This window comes from Bactrocera dorsalis, chromosome 1 (assembly GCF_023373825.1).
Source record: "Bactrocera dorsalis isolate Fly_Bdor chromosome 1, ASM2337382v1, whole genome shotgun sequence".
Taxonomy (NCBI): Eukaryota; Metazoa; Arthropoda; class Insecta; order Diptera; family Tephritidae; genus Bactrocera; species Bactrocera dorsalis.
Genome location: NC_064303.1, coordinates 93,115,188 through 93,129,855, shown reverse-complemented (window position 1 = coordinate 93,129,855; position 14,668 = coordinate 93,115,188). Strand labels below are relative to the sequence as shown.

At 37.0% G+C, this 14,668-nt stretch overlaps 1 protein-coding gene across 1 annotated transcript in view; it reads left to right on the top strand.

Annotated features, from left to right (window-relative positions):
- Nucleotides 1-14,668, top strand: part of LOC105232854 (hemicentin-2) — a 334,253-nt gene that overhangs the window by 286,321 nt on the left and 33,264 nt on the right. Inside the window, exon 4 of the mRNA XM_049446839.1 lies at nt 1,033-1,229. Coding sequence (XP_049302796.1) covers nt 1,033-1,229 — 197 coding nt within the window. The remainder of the gene's footprint in view (nt 1-1,032; nt 1,230-14,668) is intronic.

Below are 14,668 nucleotides of genomic sequence, written 5' to 3'. Positions count from 1 at the left end.
AGGAGGTGCACCTAACAGAACCTACATGGCATCCCTTGAAACGGTGTGGCATACAACGCTGTTTTGAGAGGAGTTTTTTGGACCACAGTCGCTAGTTCACATTCGCCAAGTATGGAGTGAAACACATTATTTCACTCGTAGTCAGCTCTCATGGCCAGCCCAGGTATTGACAGCAATCATGAAGTCAGCCTATTAGAGGACTTTGAAAAAACACTATCAAATATTAAAATAGCCGACCGGTCTAGCCTGACAGGCCACTCTCCCAAAGGTACTATCTCCTATACTATACTTTTACTGTGGTTGCCTTGATACTTTGGGAAAGGATTTTTTGAAATTTTAAAATCAAGTAACCATTTAAAGATGCGGTTATTTTTTGCTTCTTCTTTCTAATTGTATTGAAAAAAATTTAAAATTTAAAAAGCCCGTATTTAATTCAAAGTTGACTCGAATTTGAAAAACATATTTACAGTACGACTTGTCTTATTACAGTATAGGCTGATTATTTCAAATTCGAATTAGACATTTTTCGCCTAGTATCAGATTCTATTACAGACACGCAATCTACTTTTCACCAGTACTCCACAAAGCAAAGTACGAAAGAATCACTGAAGCCACAGCGACATTAAGACTTAATTAAAAAGAAATGAGCAGCGAAAAGTAAAACGATTTGTTGCAGAAGCACACACAGATAAACAAACAAACAAGGCAACACACAGACATAGAAAGAGCAACGCGAGATAGTCAAGTCGGACAAGAAATTCGATAAATTATTTTGTAATTTCGCCAAGGCGTCCTGTTCTAATGCGCCAGCCAAGCGATAGCTACACTTGATTGTACAAATAGACTTTGATATATATAAATATATAATTTCACATGCATATACATATATATATTTTATATGTAAGTAGTTACATATATGTATTTCTGTATGTATGTGTGCTCTACCTTCTTCATTTACAATATTTCACTCTCCCTCTCTCTCTGACTTTTTCACATTTTATACCATGATACATGTTTTTATTGTTATTGCAGTTGGTTTCGCGAGGGCAGCAGCGTACCGTTACAATCGTATATACTGAAAGGCGGCTCCAAGAATCATTACACCAATGCAACATTGCAAATACTGCCAAGACGCGCTGACGATGGCGCCAAATATAAATGCGTCGTTTGGAATCGTGCCATCTCCGAGGGTCATAAGCTGGAGACAACTGTCACGCTGAATGTGAACTGTAAGTAGGCAATCAAATTAATTGCTTTTGCGCCCGCACAAACACACAGACGCACACGTGGTGGTCCGACTAACACACACAGACACATACACCCTCCTTCAGTTAAGCGAGTTTATTGGAATTGCGCGGCGAAATCAGTGAAACTAAAAATTTTGTTCGCTCGACTGGCTGAATGGTTGGCTGGCTGGACGGTTCGCTGGCTGGACGGCTCGCTGGCAGGACGGTTGGTTGGTCGGCGCGCTGGCTGTCTGCCCGTGTTGCCGTCCGACTGCTGTCTGCCGATAACAAGAAGCCACAAATAAAGCGCATGCGAGTTGATATCTAGCAATTGTTCCGTTAATTCTTTGCACTAATGAGCGCAGAAAAGCGAAAAATTTCATTTTTAAGTTGATAGCGTAGGCGGTGGAAAGCGATTACGAAAAATGCGAAAAATGCTTGTCTGGCGGTAAGAGAGTGGTCGTGGCCAATGATTTAAAATTGCCACTTTCTGCTGCAGAAATTTTTAAAGTGTAACTTGAAGAGTATGCAAATTATGGTAATTATCTCATCAATTTGAACAAAGGAAAGTACGTTAAGGAGGGCGAGCAGAGGAACGATGGAGCAGAGCAGAGAAAGAGTAGGCCACAATGTATGTAATTACTTTGAAGAATAGTGATTACTAGATTTTTGCAATATTTTCTGCTGTAATTAGTACAATTGTACAACAAAAGATATGAGTTAATCTGAGTTAAAATCAGCGACCTTGATCTTTTGGTAAAATTTCGGTTAGTTGGTTTAATGAGTTGCTGCAGCCTCAGCAGCTAGAGCTGAAGCTAAGTGCTGAACTGAATTGAAATTTAATAATAAACTCTTTCTGGAACTGTAAACTCAGATGGAAGACGCCTTACTTTCTTAGTAAGAAAAAAAGAAAAGGTTTGTAAAGCAGAAAATGGCCTCTGCTTATAGGTTTTGTATTGACGTATGAAAGAGACTACATTCTTACTCTAACAATTGCCACTAAAGGGACTATTAGTAACGGCTGAGAGCAAAGTATATTCACAATCTCGAAATCGAAGCTATTTTAATCTTTTAAACCAAAAATATGACATATTCATTCCTCTGGTAAGCGGCAAGATAGCTTTGACTCTACTGCGGACATAATCAAAAGTCTCCAAGGGAACATAAGTTTCATATGAAGAAGAATCTCAAATTCCACTTCGCAACTCAAAATTATTTAGCATAAACATTAAATAGAAAAATAAGTAAAATAAAAATTTTATTTGCAAAAATCACTCACCAAATGTTACGTATACGCCATTACGCACTCCTTTCATATGATGCTGAAGTTATTGGTATAAACTTCAAACGTTACGTATACGCAGTGGATAACAACTTTTATTTGCCGCTAGGCCATTTAAAGTTGACCCATTTGTATCTAAAAAAAAAGAACAAAAGAAAACAATGTTTTTTGTTCATTTCAAAAATAATTTATTTTGGTCCAAGGGGATTTGTTTCAGCTAATATTTAAAAATTAGATCGCGTAAATGGGCACCTTTAGCTTTGACAGCTAAATGCACTCTTTTTTCGACATTTTCCATGACTTTGGCCAATGTTTCGGATGATATGGCGGCTGTTTCACGTCGAATGTTGGCTTTCAGTTGAGCTAAGGTCTTTGGCTTATTAGCGTATACCTTGGATTTCAAATAACCCCACAAATAAAAGTCTGGTGGCGTCAAATCTGGTGATCTCGGTGGCCAGTCAACATCACCATTTTTTTTCGCCAAAAGTCAAGTTCGTTTTCAGCCATTTCGATGGCCCATTTGCCAAAATTAAGGCGTCGCGGATAATCAGCTGGGTTTAGTTTTTGTGCCATTTGAATTTTATATGGAAACATCTTCAAATCTTTATGAATTATGCGTCGGAGAGTGGTGCGAGAGATGTCTAATTCCTGAGAGCGGCGATAACTCGATGTCGATGGAGTCTCCTCAATACTGGCTCGTACAGCTTCGATATTTTCATCAGAACGTCTTGTGCGTTGTCTGGATGCATGACTGGCATTACTGAGATTACCGGTGTTCACAAATTTTGCGTATAAAGACTTAATTGTGTTCTTAACTGGAGCACTTTTCACTTTATTTTTTTTGCGAAACGCACGTTGAGTTAACACAATTGAAAAGTTATTTTGAATATAAAGCTGAACAATTTCAGCGCGTTCTTTTGGAGTGTACTGTTCCATGGTATAAATTGTCTTCGAATGACGCTTCTAACGCGGTATGACATTAGCCGATTTGTCAGCGCTGTTAAAAGTTACAGCGTTGCCAGATGGGTCAACTTTAAATGGCCTACCCTGTATTAGAAGTATAAGCTGGAAAGAAAATAAAAAGAAATTTTAAATTATACAACAATAATAACCATGATTAATGGTAACACTTTCACATATTATATGTATTATGTCAAAGGGAAATCGGTTTATACTGCCCTACATGTACAGGGTCCGACACTCGAAGTGAAATCCATGACGAAGTGCCAATCAAATGGCTAAAAAACTGAAAATATCCGACCGCAGCATCCGACGCATATTGAAAAATGAGCTCAAGATCAAGCCTTACAAGTTCCAAAAGGCCTATGATCTCACAACGAAGCAGCAACAAATAAAAATTGAGAGAGCGAAGCAGTTGCTTTAAAGTAAATGCGACATATAATCGAGAAAGTGTTCTGGAGGCTGCTTTGAAGCCGTGGGCAAATCATCATTTCGATCGCAAACCATTGACGCTTCAACAAGACCCAGTACCGTTTCACAAAGCGCGAGTGAACCAAGAATGGCTGAAAAACAACGTTCCGAACTTCATAACGACCACACAAAGGCACTCGAATTCACCAGAAGCGAATCCAATGGATTATTTCCTCTGGGCCATTTTGGAGAGCAAGGTTCGAAGTAAAAAATACACCAGTCTCGAGATGCTGAAGAAAGCCATTGTCCGTGAGTGGGCCAAAATACCGGAAAGTCACATTCGGGCAGCTTGCGATTCGCTTTTTGACCTTCTCAAGGCCATAGTTAAGGCAAAAGGTGGTCATATCGAAATCTGAAAACACAATTTCTCTAAGCTGCCGCAGGCCATTCAACTCTTTCAAAGGTTGTTGAAAGCGGTGGAAAAGGCAAGAAAAAACTTGACAGAACTTAAAGTTGATCGATCTGTATGGCAGCTGTCAGCTAAAGTTGACCAATGTCAGCAATTCCGACAAATGAACATCGTCTCGAGGAAAAAGTTACGTGTGCGATTTTTCTAAAATTGGTGGACCAGTTTTCGTATATACAGACAGACAAACGGACATGGCTAAATCAAGTCAGCTCTTCACGCAGGCATAGGGTTTCGTATATTTTCATTTGGATGTGACAAACTGAGTGAAAAATAAATATATCTTGATCAGGGTATAAAAATATAATATTATTAAACTGTAAGTGACACTCCCAGCAAATTTTTCGTGTCATTGTCAAAGGTTGCTTGGTAGTATTTAGGCAAGATTTCAGCTCTCAGTATGAAAAAAAAAATATTTGTAGAAACAACACAACCACAGCGTTTTCACATATTCATGCTGAAGTTTTGCTTTTGATTAGGCAAGAAATGCTCCAAAAATGGACCGGATAGGTCAGTAAATATATCTTTTCCAAATAACTCGCCTACAGCGCCTCTAACGATGGCTTCAAATCATGCAAAGATTCACCAGAGCAAGCAAATGTAACAACAAACGCCAAGCACTTCTGATTTCCATTTTACATTTTATTACATTACAATGGAATCTCACTCATACGCCATGTACCCACGTACCCACTGAAGTACTCACAGTATGATTATTATATTTATTAAATGTACAATATATACTCCGTTACAATATTTCGGACTATATTAAGAAAAGCATATTTATGCACACAAACCAAAAAAAGTATATATACCGCTACTATGCAAATAACCAGCAGCTGCACAGCAATTTCCCTAATACTAACGACAGAGTATTTCAACAAAAAATACCAACAAAAGCTGCAAATTAAATTGGTTACCCCAATAAAGTAAACCCGAATAAGTGCAACTGACTTAACCAGCTGGATGAAATCACAAAAATCATATTAAACAACAATGCCAAATCCATATTTCAAGAGCATACCTATGTTGTAGTATAAACTCCTCAGCATTTGCATAGTTTGTGAAGAGTGCTTGGGAAATGAAATTTCCTACGAAAAAAGGACAATTTATGTAACAACATATGCAAACAAATGTGTGGAAGAACAGCAGAAGCATGTGTAGGAATAGCAAAAATATGTATGTGTGTGTACCTTGTAATGGCTTTGGCTGCAGCAGGTCCTTTGCTTTATGCCATTTCGGCCTAAAGCTGAATTAAAATATTAATTTTGGTCGAAAATACCTAAAAATGTAAACTATGCATGTGTGCACACACACACGCACAGCTGCAAATATTTACACATGCTCACTGGAAATGCTATTCTATTATGCAAAAATATATCTTTTTGGGTAAAAATGTCATTTCAATAAGCAGTCAAAAGTGCCTGATAATGCCGGACTTTTACGACAAGTTTTCATTTCTTGGCACATTTTATTTTTATTTTTCTTACTCTTACCAGGCATGCATGTGTATGTGTATTTGTGTTGAATTATGCTCGCATATGTAAATATTAAGCATTTTTAGCTCTTACATGTCTTACATGCCTGACTCTTGCTTGCGAACATTCATCATGCCTTGCTGAGCCGCCTGCATTCGTGATGTGACACAAAAGGCTTCGGCATATGGCAACTTGCTGCAATAAGGTCCACTTTGTGGCGTGGTAGATAGCAAAAAGGAGAGGTTGGATAATTTTTTAGTCTCTAGGAGAAGACATAAGATGCCTATATATGAGACAGTGCAGAGAAATATGGAAGGTCATAAATATTGGGGCAATTCCAAAGGGACTGAAATTTAAAGGCTGATCCCGACTGTTTTTAAATTTATTCCTCGAAACTTTGAGTGTTGGTTAAGGCTTCATAAAAACGATTTTAGGCTAGGTAGGATTAGGTTGAGTTTGCATAGGTTAGGCTATGTTATACTAGGTGAGGTCAGATGAAGTTAAATTTGATTAGATTTTGTTATATTAGGTTAGGTTAAGCTAACCCCAACTAGGTTTTAGTTAAGTTGGGTTAAGTTAAGTGAAAATAATTAGGGTTAACTCAGGTTAAATAAAATTAATTTATCCAAGGATATGCTAAGTTAAGCAGTTAAAACAGATTAAGTTGGTTTAAGTTAAGTTAAGTAAAGTGATGTTACGTTAAGTTAAGTGACGTTAAATTATGTGATGTTAAACTATAGTTGAAACAGATTTAGTTATGTGTTAGTTTAAGTTAAGTTAAGTTAAGTTAAGTTAAGTTGAGTTAAGTTAAGTTAATTTAACTTAAGTTAAGTTGAATTAAGTTAAGTTAAGTTAGTTTAAGATAAGTTAAGTTAAGTTAAGTTAAGTTAAATTAAGTTAAGTTAAGTTAAGTTAGGTTAAGTTAAATAAAGTGGTGTTAAGTTATGTGTTGTTAAATTAGAGCTGAAACAGATTAAGTTATGTTAAGTTAGGTTACGTAAAAATGAGTTAATTTAGTTTAAGTAATATGAGACCAAATTTTGTTATGTTTTGTTTAAGTTAAGTTAAGTTTGTTTAAGTGAAGTTAAATTTTTCGTAGAAGTTAAGTTAAGTTAGGTTAAGTAGAGTGATGTTAAGTTATGTGATGTTAAATTAAAACCGAATTAGATTAAGTTAGGTTAAGTGAAATTAATTTAAGTTAATTTAAGTAATATTTAACTAAACTGTTTTATGTTTTGTCTGAGTTAAGTTAAGGTAAGTTATGTTAAGTTAAGTTAAGTTAAGATAAGTTATGTTAAGTTAAGTTAAGTTAAGTTAAGTTAAGTTAAGATAAGTTAAGTTAAGTTATGTTAAGTTAAGTTAAGATAAGTTATGTTAAGTTAAGTTAAGTTAAGATAAGTTATGCTAAGTTAAGTTACGTTGTATTAGGTATTGAGTAACATAAATTAAATTAAAGCTTCCAATTTTAAAATCTTAAAATGGAAAAATCTAGACTGAGGTAAGGTAAGATTAGATCAAATACGTTAAGGTTATGTAAGATTAAAATAGTTTAGGTTAAGTTGGGATGTTTAGGATGAGCCTAAACTAAGTTACGTGGGATAAGACTTGAATTCAATCGGATTTCTTCCGTTAGATTCTATTAGTTTAAAATAAGTACGATTAAGAAAAGTCTAACATCATCGTAACGAATCACTTTGAGATGAGACTAATATGGGTAACAGGCCACAGCGGAATCATAGTTAATTGCAAAGCTAACGAGCTGGCAGGAAACGGTATTTTAGCACCGTTAACAGTAGAATGGGAAAAGGCATTTGCTCTGCTGTCTTCATGCGGACTTCACAGGCGCATCCCCTTTCGATCACGAGAGTTCGAGTAAGCTCTTTGTGCTCAGTAAGGCTGAACTATCCCAAGTTGTGGGGGTTCAAATACCTCATTTTCCTTTTTTCGTCCAAGCTTTAAGGTTGAGACCGCTAATGAATGTCAGTTATAGAAGGCGTATGGGAGGAAACCTGGCAGAAACCCCTGTTTACAGTAGAATGGGAAAAAATCGGTGCTCCGAAACCTGGTAGAAATTTTTCGACACTTCCTTATTGATTGTCCAGTCTCTGCTGAAGCAATTGGGAGCTCAAACATTAAGTTTTCGAACTGAACAGGTGGGAAAAGAAATTAGAGGCTTAAGCGGATTTTAAATGGACTGAAAGCTAGACTAATAAGATCAGATATAGGAGTTATATTGTTATGGATTCCCAAAGAACCATATAAAGTAGTCCAAGTACGCTGTCTTGTGGATCAGTCATTATATCTTACCTAATCTATGTACCAATAAATAATTTCAGCTTGGTTTAAACTAAATTTATGGAGGCTACTTCAAGTTCGATTAGGTTTGCTCATATTGGATTCGGTTTTAATCTTACAGATGAGGTTAGGTTAAATTAGATTAGAATAGTAGATGTTATATAGGTCAGATTGAGGCAGTTGTGACTAGTTTGGTTACATAAAATAACACTTTAAATATCAAATTTAAAAAACAAAGGTTAGAAAGTCTATTAAGGAGAATTAGAAACAAAAAGGTTGACAAAATCTTGGCTAACAAATTGTCTCGAAAGCCAATGAATGTTGATCGAAGGTATAAGGTTTGAATGGCTCTTGAAAATCCCAAACTATTTATAGGAAGCAAGTAATGAGATTCCTAGCAGTAAAAATCAAGTCTGAAGGTATCCTCGAAAAATTATTTCATATACCTTTCGAAAACCGAATTTTTACACGGTTAACTAAGTCTATACAAGTCCAACTTAAGTTCCGTTAATATATCCACAAGGTGTTGTGTTCAAAATAGTAAACTTTCAGAAATCTAGTGTTAAGACGATGCAAAATGGCAAACTCTTCACTCGAAAATTTTCAAAATTTCCTTTAAACCACACTTGCCACTGGAATTGCACCGTGTGGCCGGATCAACGTGTCACATGAAGCTATAACGGCATGCAGGACTGTGATTGCGACAAAGATTTCCACAATGCGTGCCACTGGACAAGTAACGGCACTACAAGCCAACGAACCTGCTGAAAGTTATACGAGTACGTAGACATGTTGGAATTCAGCACAGTACACACACACACACAACCACACAAATAGAAGTGGATATATGGATGTGTACGCGCATGAAAAGCTCTTATCTGTTGTAAGGTATTGTATATTTTTGAATTACGCAGAATGCGACAGGAATTCATAAACGAGTACGAGTTGCACAACAAAAATCTCATAAATAATATTGAGAAGTAAATTTACTAGCGCATATACTGGCAGCAACATCTATAACAACAAAAACAACAACAAGAAGAGAAACACCAGTGACAGTAGGCTGAAAGCTGTTTCACATGTTTACCACTCGTACAGGCAACAGCAAGCGGCAGAGGGGCGCTGCAGGCAGCAGGCAGGGAGCGGCAAAATTGTGAGGATTAAGTCTGAAATCAGAATATAATACGCATAGTTATGTCGTAAACACTCACACACATACTCATACTTGTAAGTATGGCATGCGAGGCTTCCTCTGGTATTGTCTAGTATCATGTTGTGCTGCAGGCATTCCAGCCTCTACCCGAGCATGCGGTGTGTTTACAGTAAGTTCTTCATAATTCTTGGCGCTATTGTTAGTTATTGTAAACAAAGCAAAAAATAAAAATAAAAATGAAAACTGCTATGTGCCTGCAGCCAAGCATTTTTATATATATAGTTGTTGTACAAGTCTACTTTCAGGCGCTGGACCACAGTTTTAACCCAAAGGTAACCAGCACATGCCTCTTAGTATATAATCAAATTCTCGGACTATTATGTTGCCTACATTTAGGCGCACATACACAAGCTAATATGTTTGTGGGTTTGATACCATAACTTTGTTGATTATGTTTAAACACTCGTAACATATTGTGGAGTGTATAATGGTTTTGTTCAACTGACAGTTATTCGTAAAGTGAGATAAAAATGAGTGTGAGAAGTTTGAACAGATCGGGCAAACTCTCCACAATTACCTAAAAACAACTTCAACGATTTCTATGAAGTTTAATTATGTTCTAGTATAGCAGAGGTAAATAAACTTGTAATTTTGATCCGCTAGATGGCGCTGAAAACATATTTGCAATCCGATTGAGTTTATATTAGGACAAGTTTATCAGAAGGAGGGTCTCTCGTCCGGGGCTGTTTTCTTCTTTTCATTCGTAGTGTTTTTTACGCCGCGCACAAGCCCAGCGCACAAGCCTGGGGAGGAATGGTTCGCCTTCTCACTTTAGTTTGCCTTCAAATGGATGCTTTTTGGGTACCCAGAGAATACTTGGTCCAGGACCGGAAGTCGTGAGCTGCTTGAGCTATATGTAAAAGAATCGTTTCTGGCCACTCCCAAGTTTATGGCGCTCAGGGAACTTTCCTCACGTGCACGAACTTCTGCACATGGCTCCATTTTCAAAATAAATATTATTAATATATAACCGATAGATGGCGCAGGGATCAAAGTGATCTTACAAGCCGTATTTACTAAAGAAATTTACTTCTTATTTGGAGGACATATTCGGCACATCAAAAAACATATCCATAGTATAAATATGTCCGCTAGATGACGCCAAGGTCAAAAAATTGACTGACAAACTAAAAAATAAATGGTTTTGTCAAAGAGATCATAATAAGGGTTCGAACTCCCTAGACAGTTGATGTTGAAAATCGGATAGAATCGGTACGGATAAAGATCTTATGGATGCACAACTGAGGCTTATCTTAACATTGGCAAACCAGAAGACATAGCTCGATGGATCGAAAATAGGAAGGAAGGTTGAAGGCTACTGGATCATTGCAGCATTTTTAAAGCAGAAGTAGCTGTTATCTTTCAGAGATGTTAGCATTCACTCCAATAGCAGAGCGGCAATATTTGCTCTGAACTCAGTAACTGTGCGTTTAAAGCTAGTAAAAAAGTGCCTGTCCTCACTATAAGTAGCTTCAAGCTATATCAACTTCAAGCTTGATTGAGTGCCAAGTCACAACGGAATCCCTGGCAAATGCAAAGCTAATGACATAGCCAGAGGGGACACCCTAGTTCCGCTCACATCGAAGTTGGACCGTATTGGATCTCTATTGGCGTTCTGCTTTCTAACACTGACCAATGGACCTCACATACGCTTAACAGGCAACTGTGAGATCCTTCTAATGTTAGCCGTCTCTACAAATTTGGGACACGATGTAAAGGCTTTGTCGATTTCTAATGGTCTTATGATTCAGAATGTAGGAGTTTTTAGGCACTACAACGGATGAACGTTCTTATCTGTCCAAGTGAGATCACTGTTAGGTAATAGGTCTATTAACATAACCTAACCTAACTTTGTGATAATAGTAGTTTTAAATAATTAGCTAAGGCTCAAGATAAGTGAAGATCACCTGTTTTATATAGAGAAAAGTAATATGTTATTCAGACACTAAGCTGATTTTTAGTCACTACCATTGGGTTCTACCAAAACTTAACTCCACCTTACTTGCTCAACCATATTTCGTTAACACATTACAGTTGAGATTTTCCTGCATCTGCTGCCCATTCATTGGCAATATTTTAGGAAATTTTAAATTACTATTACATTATCGTTGCAGAAGCCTTTACCGCTATACAAACTAGGTAAATTAAGTGTAATTCCAACAAAATGCCCAACATGGGTGCTTTTATTATGGATGTCCCTTGTGCCGCAAGAGTTGACTCTACTCTTTAGTAAGAGCAACTAAACTTTAATTACACATTTTATGTTGAGGGGCTTAGAAGGCAAATTTCGAATATGTACTTATTGTAATTGGTTGTACCAGCCGAAGGGATAATATGTAAGGGCCAATAAACGAAAAAAGAAAAATGCTTATTACATTGTTGGAAACTAATAAGTTAGGTTAGGTAAAGTGGAAACGAGTTATTGGAGATGCTTGATTAGATTTGTGGCAGCTACTGAACCGTACAGAACCTTTACTGGTTATGTGAATTTCCTCGGCAAAAACCAGTCTTTTTTCAATAATTTTTTCTCATATAAAAATTTTATTGTTATAAATATTCACAATTAACAAAGAAATTCTGAAATTAAAACAAAATTATATTTTAAACTCGGTCATTGCGATGCCATATCCGATGACACCTCGGAAAAAAGATGCTTTCGCGTTGACAGGATAGCTCCTTATAGGATTATTTAAAGGGAAAAAATACTTGTTTTAGTGAAAACCTTTATCTAGAACTTGGACGAAGGAAAAAAACGAAAAATGGATTATTTGGCTGACATTTTTACAAAAAAAAAATGAAAATTTCAGTGGAAGTTTCGCGTCATTTTTTTGTTTTACTAATAGTTGAAAATGAACAAATAAATAATCCTTTAAGCATTGCATCTCAAAGATCTGTGTAAAATTTAATAAAGATTTGTTGAGTAGTTCTCGAGAAATCTTTCCAACCGATTTCAAAAGAGCAGTTCGAGAAAAACGCGTTAAAAAACGGCGCATTTAGCTCAGCTCGCCTATAGGGCACAAGTTCTCAAAGCTGTATCTTCAAAACTATTGAAAACTTAGGACAGTATTTTAGAGGTATTGTTGAATTTAATAAGACAATAAATAACTTCAAGTTTTTGAAGCCCGTAAACCCATGTAACCCCTTAAAGACGGTCTGAAAGTCTAAAGAGATATCAGCATATCGGTGTTTAACAATTCACCGAAAGAGAATCTTTATTTGGCAAAGTTAGCTTATCGTTTTGAATCTTCACTTACACCTTTTTAATCCGCGAAGAAAATGTTTAAAACACTTTAAATTAATTACATAAGTGATCAACGTGATGAGCTGAGTCGATTTGGTCATGCAATAAGCTGGGACAGTCGATTTTCATACTTTCCCTTGAGGCAAATTTTAACTAGATCCATGATATAAGATGGATATATAAAAACTTCCCACTCAAGCAACTTTGGGTTTGGCGCATTACCTTCGATATACTCATATATGATCTAGGATTGTACTAATCTGGATCACAATTCCTTTCCTAATGACCAAGCCTGGATCTGAATAAAGAAATTGTTGGTAGGAGAAAATCACAAAGTATATAATTCCATGCAAATCCCATCAAATACACAACAAACACTTCCAGACAATCAATCTTGGCTTGGTCGTTACAATCCGATATTGCTTCAAGTCATCGCAAATGAGTCATGATCAGGAACTCCTGGCAAATTCGCTCAGGAAAAATCCTTTTAGCACTCCTGCTGACACTGTGTACTATAATTGGATGAAGTCGGAAGATAACCCCGACCACTCTCCATTTACGATGCTATCAAAAAAGTACTGAAAGTGCGATAGCTAAATACGCCAGAGACACACAACTTTTCAGGGTACAAACTTGTCGATGAGAATGGCACTTCACATATCTCGGGCCAATCCGACCTATTTCAAGTTAATTTGGTACGTGACATTCTTCTCACATTCCTACGGAATAGTGGGAAAATATGTGAAATCAGATATTTGGGGGAAGCATCGAAAGCCAGATTTCAGAACCTTTATCCGCTAAACCTAACCTACTCCCAACTCAAGACTTACCCACCGAATCACCAGTTAAGTATTACTTCGTGGTCATTATGAAAGCAGACGCTGACTGAGAATGGAATGCTGAATGGAATCCTTAACAGCATTTCATTTCTCAGTCGACTGACCCACGAGTGCCGTTAAAGTATCAACGAGCGAGGGCAATAAAATAATACATGTTCAGAGTCTTCAATATACTCTGTACACTTCATACAGTTCAGACTAATGTGATTGTGGAAATCACTCATATCCACTAAATAATTAGGTCAGATGGAACTCTGGGACCTCATGCCGTTTATCTATCCACGAGTGTTTGTTCGGAATAAGTCTGTAGGTCCAGCGCCCTTTGGTGGATGAGGATCCCCTCCCCTGCTATCACATTTTGATGCTCTTATTCCTGTCTTCTGTCTTTGCCGACACTATTTCAGGCGCTGTTAGCTGAAATAATCGCTCGAGTTCATCTTGCTTGTTCATCAATGGTTGGCATACTAGCCAATATTTCAGTAGCTCGGTTGTTATAGTCCGAAAAGCACTTATTACTCGAATTGTAGAGAACCTATGCTGCAATTATTTGTTTGGCATACGCTTTTATATTCATTGTCTGTATTAATACTAGTGCTACATACAGTTTACAGAACTCATTGCTTTTGCTATTAAAAATCGCCGGCTGGAGCGCACATGGCCTCTGTTGGACATCATTATCGATAAAGCATTATAAATTTTGTTTGCTTTACCGGAAGTATTCGCTAGGTGTTCCTTAAATTTAAATTTGGAGTCAAATATTACCCTCAAATTCTTCAGCTGCAGCTGTGAAGTAATCTAATAGTCTCCTTACAGTTTCCTGGTGCTTATGAGTAAACGTTCTGTTTTGAGCTCAGCTAGTTTCAGATCCACAGAAGAAAACCTTCGGCGTACACCATTTAAGCACTCATTGCATTTGTTTCTTAGATCGACCAATTGTTTAGGCACTATTACTACTATGAGGTCGTCTGCTTATGCTATTAGTTTCACATCTTTTGGTTGCTGTCTTCTTAGCACCCCGTCATATACGATGTGCCATAATAATGGCCCTAATACTGAGCCTTGTGGGTACGCCACTTGAGATAGAGTAACACTTGGTGACTTCGTCCATATCAAAAATCAGCCTTCTACTACTAACATAACTCGTGATAATGTTTATGAAGTATTCAGGGACGCGTATTTCATCCAGAGCTTTGATTAAGTGTGACATTGGATTGAAGTCTATTCCGGAAATTGACTTTGACTGTTCTGATGATTGGA